This window comes from Mus caroli, unplaced genomic scaffold (assembly GCF_978045245.1).
Source record: "Mus caroli unplaced genomic scaffold, Mus_caroli_1 scaffold_9, whole genome shotgun sequence".
NCBI classification, from domain to species: domain Eukaryota; kingdom Metazoa; phylum Chordata; class Mammalia; order Rodentia; family Muridae; genus Mus; species Mus caroli.
In genome coordinates this window covers 15,679,308-15,703,236 of record NW_028227264.1, presented here as the reverse complement: position 1 = coordinate 15,703,236, position 23,929 = coordinate 15,679,308, and the positions used below count along the sequence as shown (strand labels likewise).

The 23,929-nt window shown below is 42.7% G+C and overlaps 1 protein-coding gene across 1 annotated transcript in view; it reads right to left on the bottom strand.

Annotated features, from left to right (window-relative positions):
- The window catches only part of Nhsl1 (NHS like 1), a 217,440-nt gene that overhangs the window by 16,128 nt on the left and 177,383 nt on the right, over positions 1 to 23,929 (bottom strand). Inside the window, 3 exon segments of the mRNA XM_085842668.1 lie at positions 1,663 to 1,794; positions 5,993 to 6,185; positions 21,073 to 21,197. Coding sequence (XP_085698794.1) covers positions 1,663 to 1,794; positions 5,993 to 6,185; positions 21,073 to 21,197 — 450 coding nt within the window.

The following is a 23,929-nucleotide window of genomic DNA, read 5'->3' as shown; positions in this document are numbered from 1 at the left end:
CCTGCCTTTGATTTTAAACCCTTGCATTGGAAGCACTGGAAGCAGGTCACTGAAGCAGCTGCAGCAAAGCACTTCTCTTCCTGCCCGAGCGTTCCTCCAGGAGGGACGGGAGAGCAGAAACACTCTAAGACTAGATGCCAGTGAAGGAGAAAAATGCCATTCAAGAAAGAGTGGGTCTGCCTTTCCTCCTACAAGCTATTTAAACTGGGACCCTGGAGGAAAATGAATGCATGCAATCTCTGTAGCCTTGGAAGCTAAAACAGGATCTCAGGGCGCTGTAATTAATATATCAGTGTTGCTAGGATAAGCTCATTTTGACTAAAAGACTTGTAAGCAATTTCAGAGATAATGATTCTTGCATTTCTCGAGTGTCACCTTCAACAGTAAATAAAAGTAAATTAAAGCATCAGGTTAGGTGGCTGGAGAATTGGCTCAGCGGTTAAGAACATTGAATGCTCTTCCAGAAAACCCAAGTTCAAGTCCCAGCACCCACATGGCAGCTCACAGTTGCCTGTAACTCCAAGATCTGATACCCTCATACAGATATATACATGCAGGTAAAACACTAATGCACATAAAATAAAAATAAATAATTAAAAAACAAAACAAAAGACCATCAGGTTAAAGGAAATATTATGAAGGAAGTCCACAGGCTAGACAGAAGTGAAGAAGTGAATTTTAAGACATTATGCCCCAAAATAACAGTGGTCATCACAGTGAGCCAGGGACAGGGAAATAAATTCATTTGTTCCACCAACAATGAACTCTGTTAAGGTCACCATGCCATTTATAGAATGAAGAAGGGGGTCTGGAGAGGGGGAATTATGTGTGTACGGTTACTCCTCAGGGGATGAATGAGAGTCAGGATTGAAACCCCAGCAGCCTGCTGCTGGAGCTGGGCTAAGCTGGCACAGCTCTCTAGCGCTGAGGAAATGATTGCAGGAGGCGCATGAAAGCATTACCCAGCATTATAAAGCATTATCCAGCACATGGAAAGATAAGTATGAACACAACCGGGAAGCAAACAGAGCCAAACAGCTCCACCAGCCTGCTTTGTTTCTAAGTTAAACAAAAAAGGCTGTGAAATTGTTTGCTTTAGATGGAGGGATTATCAAACACATATGATCATATCTTATACTTCTGTTACATGCACTTATTACATGTGTGCCATGACACACAAATGTTGGTCAGAGCACAACTTTTGGGAGTTGGTTCTCCTTCAGCTACATTAGTTCCAGGGATCAAACTCAGGTCAGGAACCACTAGGAACCACTCTCTCTAGCGCTGACATCTACCATGAAATCACCTCAGATTGCTACCTCTAAAGACGACATACCACCAGCATTGCCAAAATTAGAGTGAGCTTTTCATCTGTGAGAACCCAAGATCCAAATAAAAGATCTAGATGAAAAATAAACCAAATCATAGATATAACCAATACGCAAGGTCCCTGGAAATGATAACGGAATTCTAAGTTTCCATAGACCCTCTTCCCTCCCTTTTTTCCCAAAGCAGCTCCACTGCACAGAGTGTAACATTCACCTAAGATCTCTTCCAGAAGCTGCCTATAAGGACGCGTGGATTTGATAGCATCACATGAGGTTAGTGTGGTAAATACAAGCAGCAAGGAAGGCTATAGAATGCAATGCTGGTGAGCCATACCTAGCTCCTTCTGAATGATGTCAGGGATTCCTGAAATAGTCTTTCTCCTTTTGACTTTCTTCGGTCGTCTTACCAGAGTGTCTGTGTAAATTAGAGACCGCCGAAGGCTGGCCTGACGATCGAAATTCTCCCCTAATGTAGAATAGTAGAACAAGCAAAGCAATGTTATCGTCAAGCAAGCTGACAGCGCGCGCGTCCTTCCAGAAGCTTGTAAAATGACAAGAAAGTATTAATAATGAGGTTAGCCAAGTCACATGGATGATGGAGGCTGAGGGGCAAAAAGAGAAGAAAAGCACATTATCACCAGAAGGCTGTTTCCAGTGTCTGGTGTGCCCTTCAGGCAAAGGCACCTTCCCCTCACTTCCAGTTTTAATAACACACGGCAAAATTATTCTTCGTCACCTGAGAACGAATCACCTGGCAAGTGACTGCTTCACAAAGCGCTTTAATCACAAGGATCAACCTTTGTATCCGTGTGGATTAATGGCAATATGGAGGTTGTATTCATCTAGTCATCCACAGAGACTAGTATCATGCTAGTGTGTGATGGCGAGTCAAAGTCTGAGCTTACCAAATGTTGGCCAAGGAGGTTAACAATTTGGATGGGGTGTGAAATCATTATAGCGATGGTTCTCAACCTGTGGGCCATGACCCCTTTGGGGTTGACTGAATGACCCTCCATGGGGGGGGGGGGCTGCATATCAGATATTTGCACTATGAGTCATAACAGTAGCAAAATTACAGTTATAAAGTAGCAATTAAATAATTTCACAGTTGGGGGTTACCATGACATGGGGCACAGTATTAAAGGACTGCGGCATTAGGAAGGTTGAGAACCACTGCATTATACTATGAGAGGCGATTTTAATGGAAACCAAAAGCCTTATAATGATAAAGTACTTTCATTACAATGAGAGCCAGCAACACTGCTATTGTCAGAGCTGAACTCTTCCTTTCTTGTTCATAATGTTTTCAGGTGCTAGGGCTTGAACCCAGGGTTACACATGATGGGCAAGTGTTCTATCAACGAGCTGCATCCCCTTTTCCTATCAGCAGCCTTTCAAGTTAATCCCATTTCAGACAATGAGACCCCAGAACCACATCCACAGTTTTCCCAGAGTTCAAGCAGACTAGCACATTATGGGGAGCTAGATAATAATAAGGTCCCTGTCACAATCAGTTATAGACTGGTCTGTTCTGAACATTTTGATTAAAGGAAGTTTTGCAGTATTTTGCCTTTTTACATAGTTTCTATCTTAAAAATGAGATTAAAGAAACCATATATTCACATACTTCTATCCTCATCTTAAGCAAAAGAAATGTATAAAATTGTCGTTCTTGTTTAGGAATGCTACCATAGCTTCAAAGTGTGGTAGATATATACACAAGATGACGTGTGAGCCTGGTCTCATTAAAACACGCTCATTTTTAAACACATACCATCCACTGAAGAGCGATCTAATAAATGCTTGTAAATGTGAAAATCCTTGCAACTTTGCTCTGAATAGAGAAAACCAGAAGGGATTCAGAGCAGGCCCTGAATGGCAGTAGATACCAACCTGTAATAAACAGGCCACATAGATACAGTGCCTTAAACAGTGCTTAAAAACGGAAGTCGTTCAGCGTTTTTATCAGGTTCCTGCAGCAGAAAAAAGACACTCCTTCTATGGAGGCATTAAAATCGGGCAAAAGTGTTACTAGAAAGTTGTGTCTAGTCTCCAGGCATTTTCCTCGCTATGGAGAAGGGGGAAAAAATCCAAGTGCTGAGAAAATTATGAGGATGGAATTCCATCTCCGACATTCACATTGTGACCTTAAAAGGCTATGTCACAATTCAATAGGTAGAGGCTGACCCTGGTGCCCTGGTGCCCTCAACAGCACTCGTCTAGTGCCCAGTGCCATGTAGGTAGGAGATAGTTATCAGTTCAGTTGAATGGCTCCCTTTCTCTCCAGCGCAGCATCAGCTCAGACACTAGCACACAGCACTCTGGGAATGCTGCTTCCTGAGTGTGTTGGCCAGTACACTTATCTCTTAGGTAAAGACTTGATCCACGTGGCAGATGATGGCATATACTCACATGTTCTCTTTATTTAAAACATTTCCCCTCCTGAACCTTTAGAAATACCACGTCTCTACAAGACTGTAACTAAAGGGATTAAATCCCCTTTCAGGCCAGAGGCTCACTGTGTTTCTGTTCTGCATCCTTAGGCCCGGGAGACTCTACTCTGGGATTCAAAGCCTTATATGTATTGGCATTTGTTTTTCCAAAGCCTTACTGAAAAGTCAAGTTAGAGGGTCATAATCACCCAAATTAATAAGCATGTAACTATTTCCTACAAGCAATGGCATTTCTATTTAAAGAAATCTGGAATTTTAGAAAGATGTAATTTAAAGAACAGGAGACTGAAGAACCCAGGCCAGTCTAGGCACTCAAAGTGAAAGCTTTAAACGAATGGCTTCTTTGGACCAGACTACGCGTGTCTCTGCAAACACACAGATCTAGAAAACACACCGCTATGTATATAACTGTTAAATTAACGCTGACATTCTGTGGAAACACAACTCAATGAACAACATATTGTGGTTTCAAGGACTCAGGCTGTCCGCTGCATCATTGTCAGCATTCATTCACCTTGTGCGAGCGGGGCAGCATTCAAAAGCCTGCTTCATACCTATGCAATTCAAGTCTGCTTAGCTACCAAACAGGTAAGGACGAAAGCCCAGAGAAACAACTCGGAGACAAATCTGGACGGACGTATTTCACTACAAACACTTCTTTATGCTTGAAAACGACTTTCACTAGCCCCATTTCTAGGCAGAACCTTTGACTCCAATCCCTTTAAGGGTTGTCATATTTCATGACATGATATGCATAGTTTATAATACTATATGGATGCCTTTAATCCTTATAATTAATGTCTTCTCATTTAATCATTTCAAAGAAAATATAAGCCTACTGATGGTTCATGAAATAGGCAGTAAAAATCACATTGTTCTGTGGCATAGCCACTTAAAAAAATAATACTTTACGGATATGAGCTAGGTGAGAGGAAGGCGCCCACGGACACCAGCAATGCTGTTTACAGGGAGAATGGATTAGAATGCCACGCTGTTTGCTTAAGGCTTAAGTTTTAGAAAATATAAGTAGTATACATGGAGTTGAAAATAATTCATGTACTTATTAATCAAGTTTCCATGGAAATTCTAAACGTAATTTCCAAATATACTCTAAGATATTTTTTAAAATACATCATATCTAAATGTTATTAGCCCTTGCAAGTTTATAGGTACCATGGCAACAAACCTTCCAACAGCAATATCCTCAGAAGACAGAAGGATGCTATGGGGTTTCATCCTAATTGTTAATGAAAACTGCTTCCTTTTGGTCAGCCAGATTTAAGGACATAGGGACCAGGCTATGTGTGGATTTTGTCAATATGACACTCATTATTTATTGCTATGTAATACAACATACTTGTATGGTGGATGCTGTGTGTGTGTGTGTGTGTGTGTGTGTGTGTGTGTGTGTGTGTGTGTATGTGTGAGTATACGAGTGTGTCTGTCCCCTGAGGACTACACTCGGGGTTTTGTCCAGTTGCCACCACCTCTTTAACATTTTTTTGTTTTTTTGGTTTTCTGAGGCTTGGAGCTCTCTGTGTTTTGTTATTTGTTGCCTTAATCATCAAAAAAGGTTGATAATTCAACCTGGCAATTAAATTAGTAGCCACAGTGCAGCCAATGTGCCAATTCCTAAAGTTGTTCCCTTAACAGAAATAGATCTTTATTTGAGATTTAAGACTCAAATTTGAGATTTAAGATTCAAATCATAGAAACCAAAGCATACTTTTATCAGTCTACTAAGGTTTTTTTTAAAGATATGTTTTGGTTACTAATTTACTAGATGCCTTTCTGTCAAGAATTCTCTTCCCTTTTTATTTGAACAAAGGGTAAGAAAATCAGAAACATAATGAAATATTGTTTCACATGTTGAAATATTTCTTATGGGAGTATACAATTTTTGCTGCAAAGAACCACATTTAGAGGATATTCTATGGAACCAAAATCTTGGCTAAGAACAGTGCCAGTCAAAAGCCATCTTTTCCAGGAATGGCTGAAGCACAGGGTTCTCTGACAGAACATGTGTTGTCAGTCTCCTTAGCTAACAAACAACAGGTGTTTGTCATGCACACACATATGTAGCTCGGGTGTTTCCTCCATCAAAGAAAGAACGGGAGGCCAGATACGTAAAGAAAATGCTCACAACACGGGCAAACAAAGTCACCAGTGCTCTCCCAAGGACATCCTGACTGTCCACACCACAAAGCATACCAGTTATGTTAATAGGAACCACGTCAGCCTGGACCGTCTGGGCTTGCTGCCGTGTCTTCTCTTCTGGTGTTGGCAGCGGCAGGGACTTGGTCCAGTTTGTCTGAGTATGAAGGTCGGAGAAGTCACCTGAGGTTGGTGTTTTAGGTCTCCTGATTCCGATAAATCTTTCTTCTTCAGATGAAGAGAGAGAACACTGCAGAGAGAGAAAGTGTGTAAGCAATTAGCAGGAAAACTTACAAATACAGTTTATTTTTTAAAACTTAGACTAATTTATAGCAAGTCCAAGAATGGTTCTTTTTAAGAACAGAGTAACAATCTTCTCTAGCATACGACAGCCCACATTTATGACAACAATCTTCTCTTGCATATGACATCCCACATGTATGATCCACCCTGCCCCAGTCTGGAAAAAGGTTCTGCTGGCATACAGGGCCTGTATAGCCTCCCAGTTTTTCTTAGCTGTGCAGAAGTTAGAAAGTGTATGGACTTAGACGAACATTAGAAGCCTGGAGAAAAGTCATAGCTAAGCCCACCAGTTTCTATTTGTATTAAAATTGTTTCCCTCAATGTAATTTCTAGCTTCAATCTTATTTTCTTTAGGCTCTAACCTCAAGGAACGCTTTGCAATGATGGAGTCATTTCATTGTTGAACTATTTGTGCAATTCTAAAGCCATCTATATGGATTTTAAAAAATCTGTGTGAAATTGGTAAGTTTTAAGAGGCTGACTAAAGTGGTTCTCTGGGCCTTATCAGAATTCTATGACAACATTTTAGCTGTGACTTCTTTGATATAGATTAGCATCCTCATTAAAGAGCCCTTCTTCAATGCCCCTCTCCAGCAATACCTGAAGATGTGTAAGGGAGAAAGCTGTGTTGGCAAGCATCTTATAAGAGCTCATGGGCAGCCATTTCTGTAATGAGGGTGACCCAAGAACTCAGAGTAAACACTGTGCTTAGGAACAAGAGCAAAGCCAAAAGAACAATAAAAGAGCAACTGGCTCTTACTAGGAGATAGCTAGGGCTACACAGAGAAACCCTGTCTTGAAAAACAAACAAACATATAAACAAACAAAAAGATATACAATAAATGTCAAAGGACCAATCAAGTTCATAGAGTTTGAACTGAAGTATCACCATGGAAATAAAGTGTTTAAGAAGAATCCTACTGAAGAATAAAGGATGGTGAACCATCCCAAAGTAGACACTTGTGTCAGCAAGCAACTCCCAGATCAACTCAACCTCTCTCAGCCAATCTCCCCAAACTGACGTAGAGCTTTGTTTCATGTTAAATAAAGGACCTCAGACTGTCAGCTCTCTTTCTCATGACTTCTTGGCATTTGTGGAGATTTCGCTAGCTTTCAATGGTATGTCTGAATGTCTTCTGGCATGTAAAGTTTCTAATGGGACAAAGATGAGATAGAAATACAGGAAGACATCACTCCATCATCTTAGACACAAGACCACTGCCACCACTGTTGAGTGCTACAAAACAAACTTCCTGAAAAATACCCATCCCTTTTACTAGTTGAGTGGCACATAACAGCATAGGGCCATACGCAACACTCCAAAGACGCCTCTGAAACATCTTCCTTTTCTACTTTGCTAGAAAGAGGATGTACTGCCTTCTGTCCCTGGAGGTGTTTCCTCTTAAGTCGTAACGATTGTGCATGGTCATGGTTGTGAAGTAGAATGCCAGTGAGCGTGGCAGACACAGAAATGTGACGTTAGAAAACCAAAACCCATGGACTGACAAGCACCCGTCTTTCTTTTATTGCAAGGACAATAACAATAATCATGGAAATAAAAAAAATGTAAATCAACCGGGCAGTGGAGGTGCATGCCTTTAATCCCAGCACTCGGGAGGTAGAGGCAGGTGGATTTCTGAGTTCAAGGCCAGCCTGGTCTACAGTGTGAGTTCCAGGACAGCCAGGGCTATACAGAGAAACCCTGTCTCAAAAAAACAAAAAGAAAAAAAAAGTAAATCATATCATTAAGTATCTCACTGTCTCCTTTTACTGTTGCTACCTTACAAAACACAAAGAGACCATTTAGTTTCTTTTCCATCTAAGGAAAATGTGGGTTAATATTTGTAACTTGAAAAATACACTCAATGTGTTGAGCATGTGTCCCTGACAACTTATTTGGCACCATTGTTCTGATGAGACCTCACACAGATCTCTACAAAATTCCCTTAGAAAATTCCCAGCGAGGTGGCTCAGCACGTAAAGGGGCTAACTCTGGCACTAACTCTGATGCCCTGAGTTCAATCCCAGGAACCCACCTGAAAGGAAGCACCGAGTCTTGCAACTTGTCCTCTGACCTCTACCACAGTGTTCACACGGTGGCTGTGGTTGCTTGCTCACACATGCACAAAAGTAAGTATGCCGATCATCAAGTGGATTTCTGAGGTATCAGAAGTTGAGAGGACAGATGTAAATCCACTAGTTGCAATCTCTTTGCAGTTTTGACACTCTTGTTAAGTCTGACTAATAACACATATTTCTCTAACTGCAAGGTGCAGACACACACACACACACACACACAGAGAGAGAGAGAGAGAGAGAGAGAGAGAGAGAGAGAGAGAGAGAGAGAGAGAGATGCATGTTAAAATTGATTCTATTTGAGAAGTTTCACGGCAGTTTGTAGAAAAGCCACACATCTGGTGGGGAGTCTCGAGTGAGTTAGAAACTTACTACAGCAGGACAAAGAGCCTGAAATATAGCGTTAACTTTGGAAGGCACTAAGAACCAACTCCTGCCCAAAAAGCTGTAAACGGGTTCCTCAGAAAATTGGACATAGTACTACCGGAGGATCCAGCAATACCTCTCCTGGGCATATATCCAGAAGATGTCCCAACCGGTAAAAAGGACACATGCTCCACTATGTTTATAGCAGCCCTATTTATAATAGCCAGAAGCTGGAAAGAACCCAGATGTCCCTCAACAGAGGAATGGATACAGAAATTATGGTACATTTACACAATGGAGTACTACTCAGCTATTAAAAAGAATGAATTTATGAAATTCCTAGCCAAATGGATGGACCTGGAGGGCATCATCTTGAGTGAAGTAACACAATCACAAAAGAACTCACACAATATGTATTCACTGATAAGTGGATATTAGCCCAAAACTTAGGATACCCAAGATATAAGATACAATTTGCTAAACGCATGAAACTCAAGAAGAATGAAGACCAAAGTGTGGACACTGTGCACCTTCTTAGAATTGGGAACAAAACACCCAGGGAAGGAGTTACAGAGACAAAGTTCGTAGCTGTGATGAAAGGATGGACCATTTAGAGACTGCCGTATCCAGGGATCCATCCCATAATCAGCTTCTAAACGCTGACACCATTGCATACACTAGCAAGATTTTGCTGAAAGGACCCAAATATAGCTGTCTCTTGTGAGACGATGCCGGGGCCTAGCAAACACAGGAGTGGATGTTCACAGTCAGCTATTGGATGTATCACAGGGCTCCCAATGGAGAAGCTAGAGAAAGTACCCAAGGAGCTAAAGGGATCTGCAACCCTATTGTTGGAACAACATGATGTACTAACCAGAACCCCGGAGCTCTTGTCTCTAGCTGCATATGTATCGAAAGATGGCCTAGTCGGCCATCAATGGAAAGAGAGGCCCATTGGACTTGCAAACTTTATATGCTCCAATATAGGGGAATGCCAGGGCCAAAAGAATGGGAATGGGTGGGTAGGGAAGTGGGGGGCGCTATGGGGGACTTTTGGGATAGCATTGGAAATGTAATTGAGGAAAATATGTAATAAAAATATTTAAAATAAAAAAAAAAAGCTGTAAACGGAGGAAAAGTTAAGGCCTGGGCTTATGGAGAACAGAGCAGCTCACTTATTATGTGACAAGACCAAGGACTGGGGACAAACACCCCCTCATCTGTCTCCTTAGCACCCTGAGGAAGCTCTGCAGGCCCACTAACCTACTTTCCTTTCAGTTGGCTGATGATGTCAGAGTCCACAGCTTTCACAGCCAAGCAGAACTTCCCTGCAGTTTTGGTTGCCATGGGAGGAACCCCAGAGCAGGCTACAGTGTGACAACTCACTCGCAAAGCAAATCCATTTGGCCAAGTTCTCAGAGCTCTCTTCTCTGGTGAGCAAATTTCCCAGGCAAGCAGAACACAATATGCAAATGTGGTTGTTTCACAGTACCGCCATCTACTAAAGAAAAGGCCAGGGGTGGGTGACTTTCAGAATGATCCAACCTCCAGGCCCAATATGTTTATAAACATGACAAGGACCAGGAAAACCCTGCTGGGTCTCAGGGGCAGTCTTTCCTATGGTTTCCATTAAGAAGGATGTGATGTCCACCCCATGGGTTGGTTAGGGGCCTGCTTCCCAGCTTCATGCAGTCAAAGGGTGTTAGATTGCTAGGAGGTAGGCTGTGGTGAGGATGCCCTCAAAGGAAAGAATGGTCCCTTCCTTTTCTGGAATGTTTGCACTCTGGCCACAAGTGAATGGCTTTGTTTCATTCCTCACAGATACTGTGAAATGTTACCCCTCCACAGGCCCCACAGGCCCCTTTACAACAGGTCATTTAGTATTTGTTATAGTGAATGGAAGATGACAATCTTAGTCTGGGTTTTATTGCTGCAATAAAACACAACTAAAAAGCAAGTTGGGGGGAAAGGGTTTATTCAGCTTACACTTCCACATTGCTGTTCGTCACTGAAGGAAGTCAGGACAGGCACTCTAACAGGGCAGGAAGCTGGACGCAAGGATGGCACCACCTACAATGGGCTGGGCCCTCCCCCATTGATCACTAATTGAGAAAATGCATTATAGCTGGATCTCATGGAGGCATTCCCTCAATTGAGTCTTCTTTCTCTCCGTCGACTTTATTTTGTGTCAAGCTGACCCACAAAACTAGTCAGTACAATGACTAGTAAGTCTTTTAACACCCTGGTTACTGCACCACCTCCCTCTGCTTTGTTATTCATCCATTTCTACTCCTTCCAGTGCAGCAATATATTCTCTTTACAGACTGTAAGACACATCGTGATACTCCTGTCCCCAAACCCTTCAGAATCCTTACTATGAATTTCAGGCAAGCCAAAGATGGAGAGACATCAGAAGCAGGCATTGGGCTGGTGAGATGGCTCAGTGGGTAAGAGCACCCGACTGCTCTTCCGAGGGTCCAGAGTTCAAATCCCAGCAACCACATGGTGGCTCACAACCATCTGTAACGAAATCTGACTCCCTCTTCTGGAGTGTCTGATGTACTTACATATAATGAATAAATTAAAAAAAAAAAAAAAGAAGCAGGCATTACAGCCGTGAAGAAATGGGGGGAGGGGATTGAGGGGAGGGTGGGGAAGTGCAGTTAGTAATGTCACCCTTTTAATAAGTAAGATGATGCAATGAAACGAATTTGAATCTGAGAAGCTCTCGACTCACCCCCTCCCTGATGCTGTCTAGTAATTATGCAATTATTTGAAATTCCCTGTTTCTGAGCCTCAGCTTCCAAATCGTTAAAGCATCAGTAACAAGTATTAAAGCACCTATCTCATGGAATTCTTACGGAAAATGGAACTCAACTTGGGAACAAATTCTGGAATGTTCTAAAGTATGTTGCTAGGATTATAAAGTTAGGAACTGTCTGCCTCATGACAGAGCTGTACACACGATGACCTGTGAAGTCAGGATAATCAGACCATTTTTTAAGTCGCTGCCAAAAGCACCCAAATCCATTGCTTCGAGCAGAAAACTCCACGTGGGCAGACTCAGAGACAGGAGGAGTGGGAGGATGGCTAACTTTTCATAAAACAGACTTTGTCTATTGCGGCACTGTCTTTGATGTCTGGCCTTGAAAAGTTTACTAAAAGTAATCATCGTTATCCAGGCACAAGGTGTGCTGTTCAGGGCGCTGGACAGCGGGCTTCACAGACATTCATACACATAACCTTAGAGCACTCTGGGGGCGGGGGTGGGCAGGGGGCATGGCACAGTGATATCACCTACCTCAAACCTCCAATACTTTTGAAAGCAAGAGCAGTGCTATTAATAATTACACAGGAGAGCAGCTGCAGACCAGGGTTGTCTCCCGTGAACCACATGTGGCTTCATCTCTTTACAGTGAAAGAAACCAAAGCTCAGGCCAGGCAGCAAAGGAGCTGGCCAGAACAGGTGGGGAAGCCACCTGGAGCCTGTGATCTCAGCCTTGTGTCCCAACGAGCCAATGGGCCTCCTGTTCACAGCTCAGGCAATGAGGGAGGCGCCTGCTGTTTTCTTCAAAGTCTTCCTTTGATTTAAGTATTTCCTTTAACAAAGCCTGAAACACCCCCGGGGTGCCAGTTCAAAAAATAACAGGAAATAGGAAAGACAACTCCAGTTTCGGTTACTACCACCAAGGCCAACCATTTATTGCCAAAATTCCAATCCAACGCATCACTCCAAGGATAAATTTTATATAAGAGGTTGAGTAACTGGCACCCGGTGCCCTTTCTCTAAGACAATGGGGGCTCTGTGCATGTTTCCCAGAATCATTGGACACACCATCAAATGCAGCTTCTCATAACGGCACCTGGAGACACCCCGCCCCCCCCCCCCCCCATCTACTTGCAGGAAGCCGTTTGGCACCTGTAAGGGCTCACCCTTCAAACCTAACATGCACTGAACGCTGAAGGAAAAAGGTCAGCACAAGAACAAAGAGTGGAGACTTGGTCTTTGATTTCAAAATCCACTCTGCTGACAGCACTTTCCCTCAAGGCACGTTTGTTTGCTCTGTTTTTTTTTTTTTTTTTTTTTTTTTTTTTTTTTTTTTTTTTTTTTTTTTTTAAGATATGCAGCACAAACAATTGGGACTAATCTTTATTTTTCCTTGCCACACTACATTAAAGCTGTCACTATCAAGGACCTGTAGCTCTCATTAGCAAATTACCTTTCTTCATCCCTCAAACATATTCTTACACTTGGTACAAGTTCTTGCATGGGGATAATTAGGCTAATTATCCTAGCACAATTAGCCAGAGGAAAGAAGCAGGAGACAAGGCCCTGAGGTCCTCTCCTCTAATGGATCACCCTCACCCCCTGCTCTGTCAACAACTCTCATTTTAGGACAGAGCTCACATCCCAATGTTTGCTGGATGCAAACCAGATGCTCTTCATTAGCCCTTGTGCGGCCACAGCCACCGGCCACCTGGCGAACTCTACACTGTTACCCTTCCCTCACCTTGCCGCCCCACGCCTTCCCTCAAGAGTGGCTTCTGCTGCAAGCTCTAAAGGTCTTTGCATGGCTTTGAGAATAAAGTTGTGGCGTGTTGGTGTTGGTGTTGTTGCTGTTAACACTGTAAGAACTGAACTGCAGATGAGCCTTAACCTGGAAGTAACCCAGACCGCTGCTGTGGAGAACCTTCTGGAGTGAAGCATCAGTGCAATGACAATACTAAACCCAGTAAAGACCTAAGTCCATTTCTAAACCATTCTCCAGTTTTGGTATCAGGTTCTGCTGGCTCATGCACTCAGGGTCCACACTGCAAGACTCCTAACTGCCTGCAAATCGGCACAGGCGGCTTCCATTCCTCGTTTCTCTTCTGTTTTTCAATCACCCTGGCTACTAATGCTTGCACGCAGCCTCCATGTCCTCTTCCCATAGTCCCAAGACACAACGGAGCAAACCCATTTCTCTCTGGAGCTAACTTAGTACGTTCACTTTGGAAGAAATGACAGTATTTGTGCACTGAGTCGTCTGGCCTGAGAACACTTCTTCATGTCATAGTTCTGCTCTTTCATGCTACACTAAAGCTTCCTTGTACAGATCATGTATATTCCTTACTAAATTTACTAAATGTAGTTCCTTACTAAATTTGGTTCTTTTGCCTACTATAGTAACTTTAAAATTTCATCTCATACTCCAACTATAAATACAAAAGCTACTGATTTCTACATATTAACTTGATACCTTCCTAAATCAGTGAATTACATTATTTATAATAATTCAAAATTTGTATGGTCCTGAATTTATCAAGTATACATATTTAAATGTGCCAAGAGAAGTAATTTAAGCACAAACTTTCCAAATATTATGCTTATTATATATATGGGATACAACTTTTATTTTGTTTGTTTTGTACCACTGCACACATGATCTCACAGGAGTGCTAAGCAAACTTGCCATCACTGCTGGAGATAGTGTTTGTCTAATCGTGCTGGATGGTTCTTCCCCTTCAAAGTTAGGTAGTAATACTGCTACTATCCTTCTCGTACGTCCCATTCTTATGTGTATGGGAACAGTACACACAGCAAGGCTAGAGGACAGGGTTCAGGACTGGGTTCGCTCCTTTGTATCTTGGGTTCAAGGGAGAGAACTCAGCTCATCAGATTTGCACAGTAAGCATTTTGCCCTCGGAGCCATCTCCCTACCCCTCATCTCAATTTTCTTGTTTTATGGCTATTAAACTGTATTAAATATCTTGTAATATCTACTATTTTAATTACATGTTTTATCCCTAGATTTATTAATATATTTAACATTAACAGTCAGTTGCCATCCTTTATCCAAGTCCATACATTGCCATTAAAGTAACCTGTGGGTGACAATGGAGAATTTATCTTTTAATGACCTGCCAGTCATGTTTCCTAACGATTTATGATTGGTAAAACTGGTCTTCATCAGTCACACTGGCCAGTTAATCTGCTTCCTAGAGTCTCTGGTAAGTGTTGGCTTTGTGTTAAACTAATTCCTTAAAAAGAACTGAACTTGGAGCTGGAGAGATGGTGCAGCCATTAAGTGCCCTTACTGTTCTTGCAGAAGACCTGGGTTTGGTTCCCAAAACCCACACAGCAGCTGATGGTTGGCCTAAACTCTAGTTCGAGAGGCTCCAACACCCTCCTCTGACCTCTGTGGCACTTCACACACATCATGCACATACATACATGCAGGCAAAACACTCCACACATGGAAAAAAATAAAGAAATCTTTAGGGGTTGGAGAGATGGCTCAGTGGTTAAGAGCACTGACTGCTCTTCCAAAAGTCCTGAGTTCAAATCCCAGCAACCACACGGTGGCTCACAACCACCTGTAATGAGATCTGATGCCCTCTTCTGGTGTGTCTGAAGACAGCTACAGTGTACTTATATATAATAATAAATAAATCTTTTTTAAAAAAATCTTTAGAAAAAGAACCGAGTTTTTCCTTTTCCTCTGGAACTGCCTCAGGCATTGGACCTTATCTCTGCCCATTATCCATAAGACGGGTCTATTAAACATTCCCTCTCTTCTGGGGTCAGATCTGATATATCACATAAATTTAAATAATCACTTCCAAAATTGCCTATATCTCTTCCATCTAACAAAAGGTGACCTATTCAAATTATACTTGCAATCACCTTTGCTCCTTCAAAATATGTTTAGTTGCTGCATCAGGATTCAGCTGGGAAGTAGATAATTGGGTTGGTATGCTAAGGCCCTAGGTTCTACTGCCAGCAGCACTTTAAAAAGAAAAGAAGAGTGAGTGATTTCCTACAGCCATGTGTGTTGATTTGAATATGCTTGACTGGGGGTGTGGCATTATTTGGAGTAGGTGTGGTCTTGTTGGAGGAAGTGCGTTACTGTGCGGGTGGGCTTTTAGACCCTCCTCCTCGCTGCCTAAAAGTCAGTCGTCTCCTGGTTGCCTTCAGAACAAGATGTAGAACTCTCAGCTCGTTCTCCAGCACCATGTCTGTCTGCATGCTGCCATGCTTCCTGCCGTGAAGATAACAGAGATTGAACCTCTGAACCTGCAAGCCAGCCTCAGTGAAATGTTGTCTTTATAAGAGTTGCCTTGGTCAGGGTGTCTGTTCACAGCAGTGAAACCCTAACTAAGATACCATGCAACAAGTAGAACTCATTGACTTCCCTCCCTCCCTCTCCCTCCCTCCCTCCCTCCCTGGAGGTAACTGGATTTCTTTCTGTTCTGTTTTTAAGAGGGTTCTGAGAATCACAGAATTGGATTGGGCCAAGTCTGTTGTAAGGTAAATTGGAACAGTTAGCAGATAAATGTTTAAGTCCAGGTTTAAAAAAAATGTGTATTTAAATCTGGGCAAGGTTGCACACGCCTGTACTATCTAAGCCCTCAGAGAGCAAAGCAGGGGGACTGTCATGGATTCAAAGACAGCCTGAGGTATACTACGAGTTCCAGGTGAACTTGGACTACAATGTGAAACCCTGTTTTTAAAAAGAAACATAGAAATGTAGAAAACTTCCATAAATGGGATTTAGAACGAGGAGGGCTCATTAAGATTACTTAAGGCCTGAAGCTGTCTCAGAGGAGCAGAGGCGCATGCTTTGAGCCTATGGGAGACGTAGGCACATGGGAGAAGAAGAGCACCTGTGACTAGGAAGGAGGGCCTGTAAAATAAAGGACAAGGGGACCAGGCAGGAGTGTGGTGCTATAAAAGCTAAGTAAACGTTCTAAGAGGATTCACACATGATGCTGCGGAGAGGCCAAGATGAATTCTGGGAACCACCGGTTTGGTACCATGGAAGTGACTACTAGACAGGAGGGTAGTTTCAGTAGTGAGCTGAGGATAGAGGCTTGGAGGGCTTCAAAGGAGACTGAACAGAGGCAGTGGAGACAGTTAGTCTAGACAGTTCCTTGGAGAAATGAAAGGAAAGGACACTCTGGTGGAATTGGAGGGAGATGAAGGCCACAGGAAGGTTCCTTCAAGATGAAAGACAACTCAGTGTATTCACCTAATGATGGTTATGATGCAACGAGAACCCATTAGGCCAAAGAGGGAGGGGCAGATGGCACATCTGATGGTTAGGGAGTGGTTTTATTTGTTCCACTGGGAAGACACTGAGTGCCTATTGAATGCCTGGCCCTAAACTGGTCACTTGGGATATAAAGGGAGAGAAAAGGATTAGGGATGGTTTACCCATTGTGGGGGCAGGGAAGGGTTTAGTGTATACAGGAACAGGGGCAAGTGGGGCAGTCACACAGTGTGTAAAAAGGATGCCTTGTGATTGCTTTGGTTTTCCAGAGGCTCTATGGGGAGGCAGGGTTTGAGAAGAGGTGACTTGAGAGAGCAGCAGACAGAGCAGATGAGTTAGCATGCTGGGGTCAGGTTAAGGCCACCCATAATTAGTGCAATTAACATGCCCTGACAGTAAAAACAGCAGCAGAGTTGAAAAAACACACAAAGATGAAGACGAGATGAAAATAATTTCTGTAATGATCACTTAGAAGGATTGAGATGAACAATTCCGATGAACTCCAGCAAATCCCATAGGTTACACTTCAGAAATAAACCTAGAACCTCTACTACTGCCGCGCCTGTCCCTGTCCCTGTCCCCACAAGTGTTTTCTTCCCTGGATTACTGCAGTAGCCTACTGTCTGGTGTTTGCATCAGCCATCAACTCCCCAGGAACACATCTCCATACACTACATTAATTAGCAATTCATGTCACTTCATTGCTCCGCTCACATAGTGACTTCTCATTTTACCTAGAAGCAATCAGCCTGAGGGCCTTTACTGCCATCTTTGCGTGCATGTATGTACATTTGTGTATTTGTGTGTGTTTGTGTGACACACACATACACAGGCCAGAGAACAACTTGTGGAAGTCTGTTCTCTCTTCCCACCATGTGGGCTCTGGATTCGAACTCAAGTCACCAAGCTTGGTGACAGGCACCTTCACTAGATAAACAGTCTCATCAGCTCCAAGTGAGGCTTTTGTGCTTCACAGAATTAAGAAAGGAAAGGAAGCAAAGAAGGGAAGATGGAAGATAATAAAAAAGCCAAAGGGTGGAATAATGGAGAACAGAAAGAAAAGCAAACAGAAGATAGAAAAGGATACTGGGTAAGTAGATGGAGAATGGAACAAATGGGAATAAGAATAGTGTCACATATGTATGAAGATGCCAAAATGTAACCCACTACTTCATATCCTAAGGTTTAAAAATTTGTTTTAAAATAAGTGGGAAAAAGAAAAAAGAGGAGGTTTGATTTGATGGTGGCATGGTTAATTTTAGTTGTTGACCCAACAAGTTAGAATGACATGGGAAAGGAGTCTCAACGAGGGCTTGTCTAGATTAAGTTAGCCTCCACGTGGACATGTTTATGCAGGATTACCTTGATTAAGGAAGACCCACCCACTGTGCGTGGCACCATTCCCAGCACAGGGGATTGAGTAAAGGTGAGGAAGGTGAGCCGAACACTAGCATCCACATATCCACTCCTTACTCTGCTCTCAGCTGTGAGTATGACATCACTAGCTACTTCAAGCTCTTCCCCACAATGATGCACATAACCGGAAGTAAAACCTTCCTTAGGTTTCTTTTATCAGGGAACTTTTATCACAGCAACAAGAAAGGAAACCGAGATAGGTAGCATGGTTGGTTAGTTGTGATTTGATTAATATGTTATCCTAACTAATACTAACATATTGTATAACCCAAGATAGATAGATAGATATCTATTTGTTATTTTCTGAAACATATTTATTATGATCTCTCTTCTGGGGGAGACCTTGGTCATTACTGGCAAGCATTCTACCTCTAAACTATTTCCTTAGACCTAAAGCAAACTTTGTGACAAACTGCTTTGAGGTAAAACTTAGACTGAACAACTTTTAAAAAAAAAAAAAAGTGGGGGCTGGTGAGATGGCTCAGCAGTTAAGACTGCTCTTCTTAAAGTCCTGAGTTCAAATCCCAGCAACCACATGGTGGCTCACAACCATCTGTAATGGGATCCAATGCCCTCTTCTGGTGTGTCGGAAGACAGCTACTGTGTACTTACATATAACAATAAATAAATTGGTTTGGAAAAAAAAGGGGGTAATACTTAGTGTATGTATACTGAAAAACAAGAAAAGAACAGCTCCTTTTAAGTATCATCAATGGTGCAGTCTGAGGCTATCAAGCCACAGAATGAATATTAACCTGTTTAAATCACAAAGTAAGAAAACTTTATGTGAGCAAAGAAGTATGGTTTTAAGATGGCTGTGTGCTTTCCCGAGAGCCCAAATATAGGAAGGCTGTGGTGCAGACATGCTTCCCATCTGTGACTCAGGGGGGCCTAGAAGAGTTCTTAGAGAACAGTTCTTCCACACATGCCAGGGAGTCTCTGATCCATCTGGTAAAGAAGAAAGCACATGGGAAGAGGCTGGCAAGACGGTTCCGTGGGTAAAAACACTTGCCACGCAGGCCTGATGACCTGAAGGTAGAAGCTATGGTAGAAGGAGAGGACTCCCAGAACGTTTCCTCTGTCCTCTGCATGTGTGTGTACACATCTACACACACACACACACACACACACACACACTCACTCATAACTAAGCATTACATTTTTAAAAAGGAAAGAAAAGAAAGAACATGTATGTCTGAGGAGTTAAGTCTGTGGTCCCACTTTCCGGTTCCTGGTCCAGGGGTGAAAGTGCAATCAAATCTTGCTGCATTGTCAGAGGGAGCAAGCAGCCAGTGAGAATTTAGACACCACATCTCCATTCTACTAAAGATGTTGGAGAATTGCCATAAAGCCAAGCTGATGGCAGGGACCCCTCATACTCGGACACTCACACCTTACACACCATATACAAAGCCATGCCACTCCTAGACACCGTCCCTGGCTCGTTCCTAAGCACTATTTCTGGGTCCATCATTGGCTTTTCCTCCTGTGGCGATCAGTGGAAGGCTGGGGTCTACCTGGATACACACGGATCTCAATGTATACTTCACCACTGATTTTCCATTCTCCTTATTCATGCCAATAAAGAAGGATAACAGTTTTTGATATCTGAGAACAGATCCAGTTTGAAATGGCTGCCTGACCCATTATATAACAGTAAGCAGCTGTCTTACTTGGCAAAAAGATTAGCCTAATATGTAAACATACCCTTAAGGAAATGAAAAAAACTATTCTGTGGTAAAAATCCAGGCAAGGATGGAAGCAATGGAGAGCTGACACCCCCTTCAGGTCTCTGGGGCACAGGCATGCTATGGACTACCACACACTGCAGCCACACACAGGCAGACAAAGTAAAACGATGAAAACAGATCTTCAAAACTGTGCTTCCTGGAAAGGAGCCCAGCCCACCTCCCAAACCTTACTTTGTTTAATTGATTCCACTGTCTGTCCACCTCACTGAATAAAATGAAGAGACGATAATGGGATTAAAAATCTCCACACACTTTCATTCTTTCGTGTGTACTAAGTCCTGAGGAAGTATTGACTGTGATGTCGTCTGTGTATTACAAGAGGTGGCATGAGAAAAAGGAGTCCAAAGGAACACAGAGTCACCAACTGAACCGGCAAGGATGAGAAAATCTAAGCAAAGGTGTTATTCACACACCTGGCCTGCATCAAAACACACTTTTGAAATAGTAGCTTTTAGTTTTTGCTAGGGGTTTGAATAGATGGTTTCCGCCTCTGTGGCCCGTGTCTACAGGCTTAGGCCTAAGAGTACAATTTCAGGGACAGGATTTTCCAATGTACGATTATTAAGGAGGTTTTCAGGCTATCCAGGGTGTGCTCTTGAAGGGAACTAAGGTAGTTCTTGTTGGACCCACCCAGCCACGCCCTTGCATCCTGTTAATGAGATGCATCCACCAAGATACGACAGTCAAGAGGACACTCACTAGAGCCCCATGCCACGTCCATAATCCCTCAAACTGCAATCTACACAGAAATCTCCCACTCAGAAGCGGCCTTCTTTGGCATTTTGCTATTGCTGAGGTAGCTCTGACTACAACAGAGCTCTTGGAGAGATGACTGAGCTCCTGATCCTGTGAAAAGCAAAACGCTTTTGAAAGACATCTTTGCTACTCAAAACGAACAAATATATAGAATACATATTTGCTTTTGTGTATTTCTTGGATCCTGAACTCACCTCTCTTTTTTATAAAAAGTAGAATAACTTTATATTGGAGGAGAAATTGAAGAGATGGCCCTGAGAGCTTCTGATGGGCTCTTCCAACCAGTTCCCCATCAGGATAAGAACATATAGAATCAGGGTACTTTTGTCAAAGCCAAGAAATTAACGCACGACATGACAGTACACAACTAGAATGACGGGTTTATCTCCTCTGCAGTGGGGTGCAAGGCAGAGGCTGGTGCTGCATTTGGCCTCACCTTCCGGTCTGTTTCTGTATCTCCATCTTGATAATCGTCGCACGGGCTGGAGCCGGCGGCAAACGTGGGTCCCTGAGAGTAGTACTGAGAACTTCGGCAGCCATCTCGCCTCAGCTTGTCACATTCTGCAGGGGAGACAGGCAGCGAGGGTAAGAGATCATTAGAAGGCAGAACTTCCCGAGTCCACTTTGTTTAACTTTTCCAGTAATATTATCCTAAAAAATAGAATTTCAAAATAATGATATAAATGAGTAAGGATTATTAAGGCACTAAATATCACTTTAATGCATCTTCAGAGTGCACCATAACACTACACGGTAAACACTTGTCAGCAATGCTGTTCGTGGAAATTAAAGGCTAGTATAATTAAAACTCATGTTCAGGATGCCAGGCAAGGACGGGGTGGACTCAGAATTTTACGCCAGGGCCTTAGTTACTGTTCTATAATTGTTGTCAGAGAACTGATTATATTTTAACAGCTTTTCAAAATCCAAAACACAAGTGATGTCCAAGCCTTGTTTGCTTCTAGGACTTAGGGGAGGTGATAGGAGAGATCCTATAGTGATTGTGATCGCCTGTACTTTACATAAAGACAGGGTGGGGCAAGGGAAGGAGACAGGAGGGGAAGAAAGGGGGGACAGCCCAGGCCGCTGGAAAGGAAACACACAGCTCTGCAGATGCCAAGCAGGTGCCATAATCACTCGGCCTGCTATTTCATTTTGATATCAATATTCTTGTGGGGCCTTTCATAGGAAGCTTCGTGCTAGCCTGAGATACTGGCCATGCCACAGAGGAGTTCCTGGCAGCAGCATGGTCTATGTGCCCTGACTGGCAGGAGGCTGGGCCCACAGGCTGTGTTCTCCAAGGGAAACCACTGCAGGGAGGACTCCCAGCATCTGGGGTAGTGGGTGGGAAAGGCGGTGGAGGCTTCTCAAAGCACCGGGACCTTTGCTGCTGCTTCCCAGACTCAGTAAAGGAGCAACTTCCAGGCAAGAGGAGCTGTGATGTGGTTCCCTTAAAACCCAGCTTTCTAGAGCAGCAGCAGCAGCAGCAGCAAAAAAGAAACCAAAAAATCCCAATGTGTTGTTCTAAAAGTTTTCTCTTTGCAGAGTTTTTTTTTAAACCATTCACCTAAAGGCACGGCACCAAACTACTGCCTTTCCACGGCACCCGAGTAACACAGGATCTACGAGTCTCAGAGAGAGAGGGCAGTCACTTCTGTGAGAGACAAAAACATGAGGCTCTTGTTGTTTTCAGAAAATAAAAGTCCTCATTCTTTATCACAGTGGAGTGGATAGAGGAAGTTTCTCATTCAGAACCGTAAATCAGAATTAAAAACAACAGCAACAACAGAAAAATCATGCCATGACAATAGTCATGGAGGTCTATGAAAATGTCAATGTAAGTGGAAAGTGAACATAGTGAGATAGCTAAGTAACAGAGTCAGTCAGCTATGGGCTGGCAGTCATTCATACCACATCTGAAGAGCAATCTTCAAGTGTCTGAAACTTCTGAGAACCAAACAATTTTTGAAATTACATTTACATATCATTTATTTACCACGTGTGTGTAAATGAAACTTCACTCATACGATTTATCCCCATAGACAGAGATATATTTTAACAATTCCCCAACAGTTATCACTGTCTCTAAGACAAATACAAATGATGTAGATCCTCCTTCTGCTGAGATTATGTTGTAGGAAACATGAAGAGTGGTTTCCAAATGGGATTCTCTGAAGATTACTGGGATCCTTAAATATTGGATTTGATTTTCTTTTCAATACCTACCTCATGGGAAAATTAAAAGCAGTAAGACTCAATTCAAGAGTTTTACATACCATATTTTAGTAATTTAAAAATTACTTAATTTTTGCAACTAAATTCACTTTCCTATAGCCCTAGAAATAAGCTGTTCCAACCCTCTCTGTAACACTGAGTCTTCTAAGGGCTGGAACAAACCTTGCAAGATAAACCGCTATAACTCATTACCACCTATGCTAATAACCAATGCAATACAGACTTTCAGAAACTTGACAATAAGGGAAAATAAAGATAGAAGCCAAAGCCTTTAAACGAAACTCTCTTGTTCACAATCTTCTAACTATGTGAAGAGTGGGAATGGTGGCACACACCTGCAATCCCAGCACTCAGAGGGTGGAAGCGAAAACAAACGCTCAAGGCCAGCCTGGGCTAACACATAAGCCATGCCAAAAAAAAAAAAAAAAAAAGAGGAGGAGGAAGAAGGAGGAGAAAGGAGGAGGAAAAGAAGGAGGAGAAAGAGGAAGAAGGAGGAAGAGAAGGAGGAGAAGGAGAAGAAGAAGAAGAAGAAGAAGAAGAAGAAGAAGAAGAAGAAGAAGAAGAAGAGGAGGAAGAAGAAGAAGAGGAAGAGGGAGGAGGAGGGGAAGAAGGGAAAGGGGAAGAGGAGAAAGAAGGGGGAGGATGAAGAAGAGGAGGAATGAGGAGGAAGAGGAAAAAGAAGAAGAGGGGGAGGAGGGAGGATAGGGGAAGAAGGGGGAGAGGGGAAAGATGAGAAAGAGAAAGAAGGGGAAGAAGGGGAGGAAGAGGAGAAAGAAAGGAAGAAAACTTTAATTTTTGTTTTATGTATTGATAATATTTGAAACATAATTTTTTTTCTTTAGGAAGTATGGACTCTTGGACTAGCCCATTTCAAAGGGTGATATTACTTCTTATTCTTTGGAGAAATGGCTAATAATATTAAACACAGCCAAAATAATTGGCACATGTTCAATCTTAAAAGCTCAAATCCTTCAGAGCAGCCACCCATTCATGAAAAATCATGAAAGGCTAACGACTCTGAGATCTGCACTTCCAGTGTGTGGCACCTGTGCTCTCCC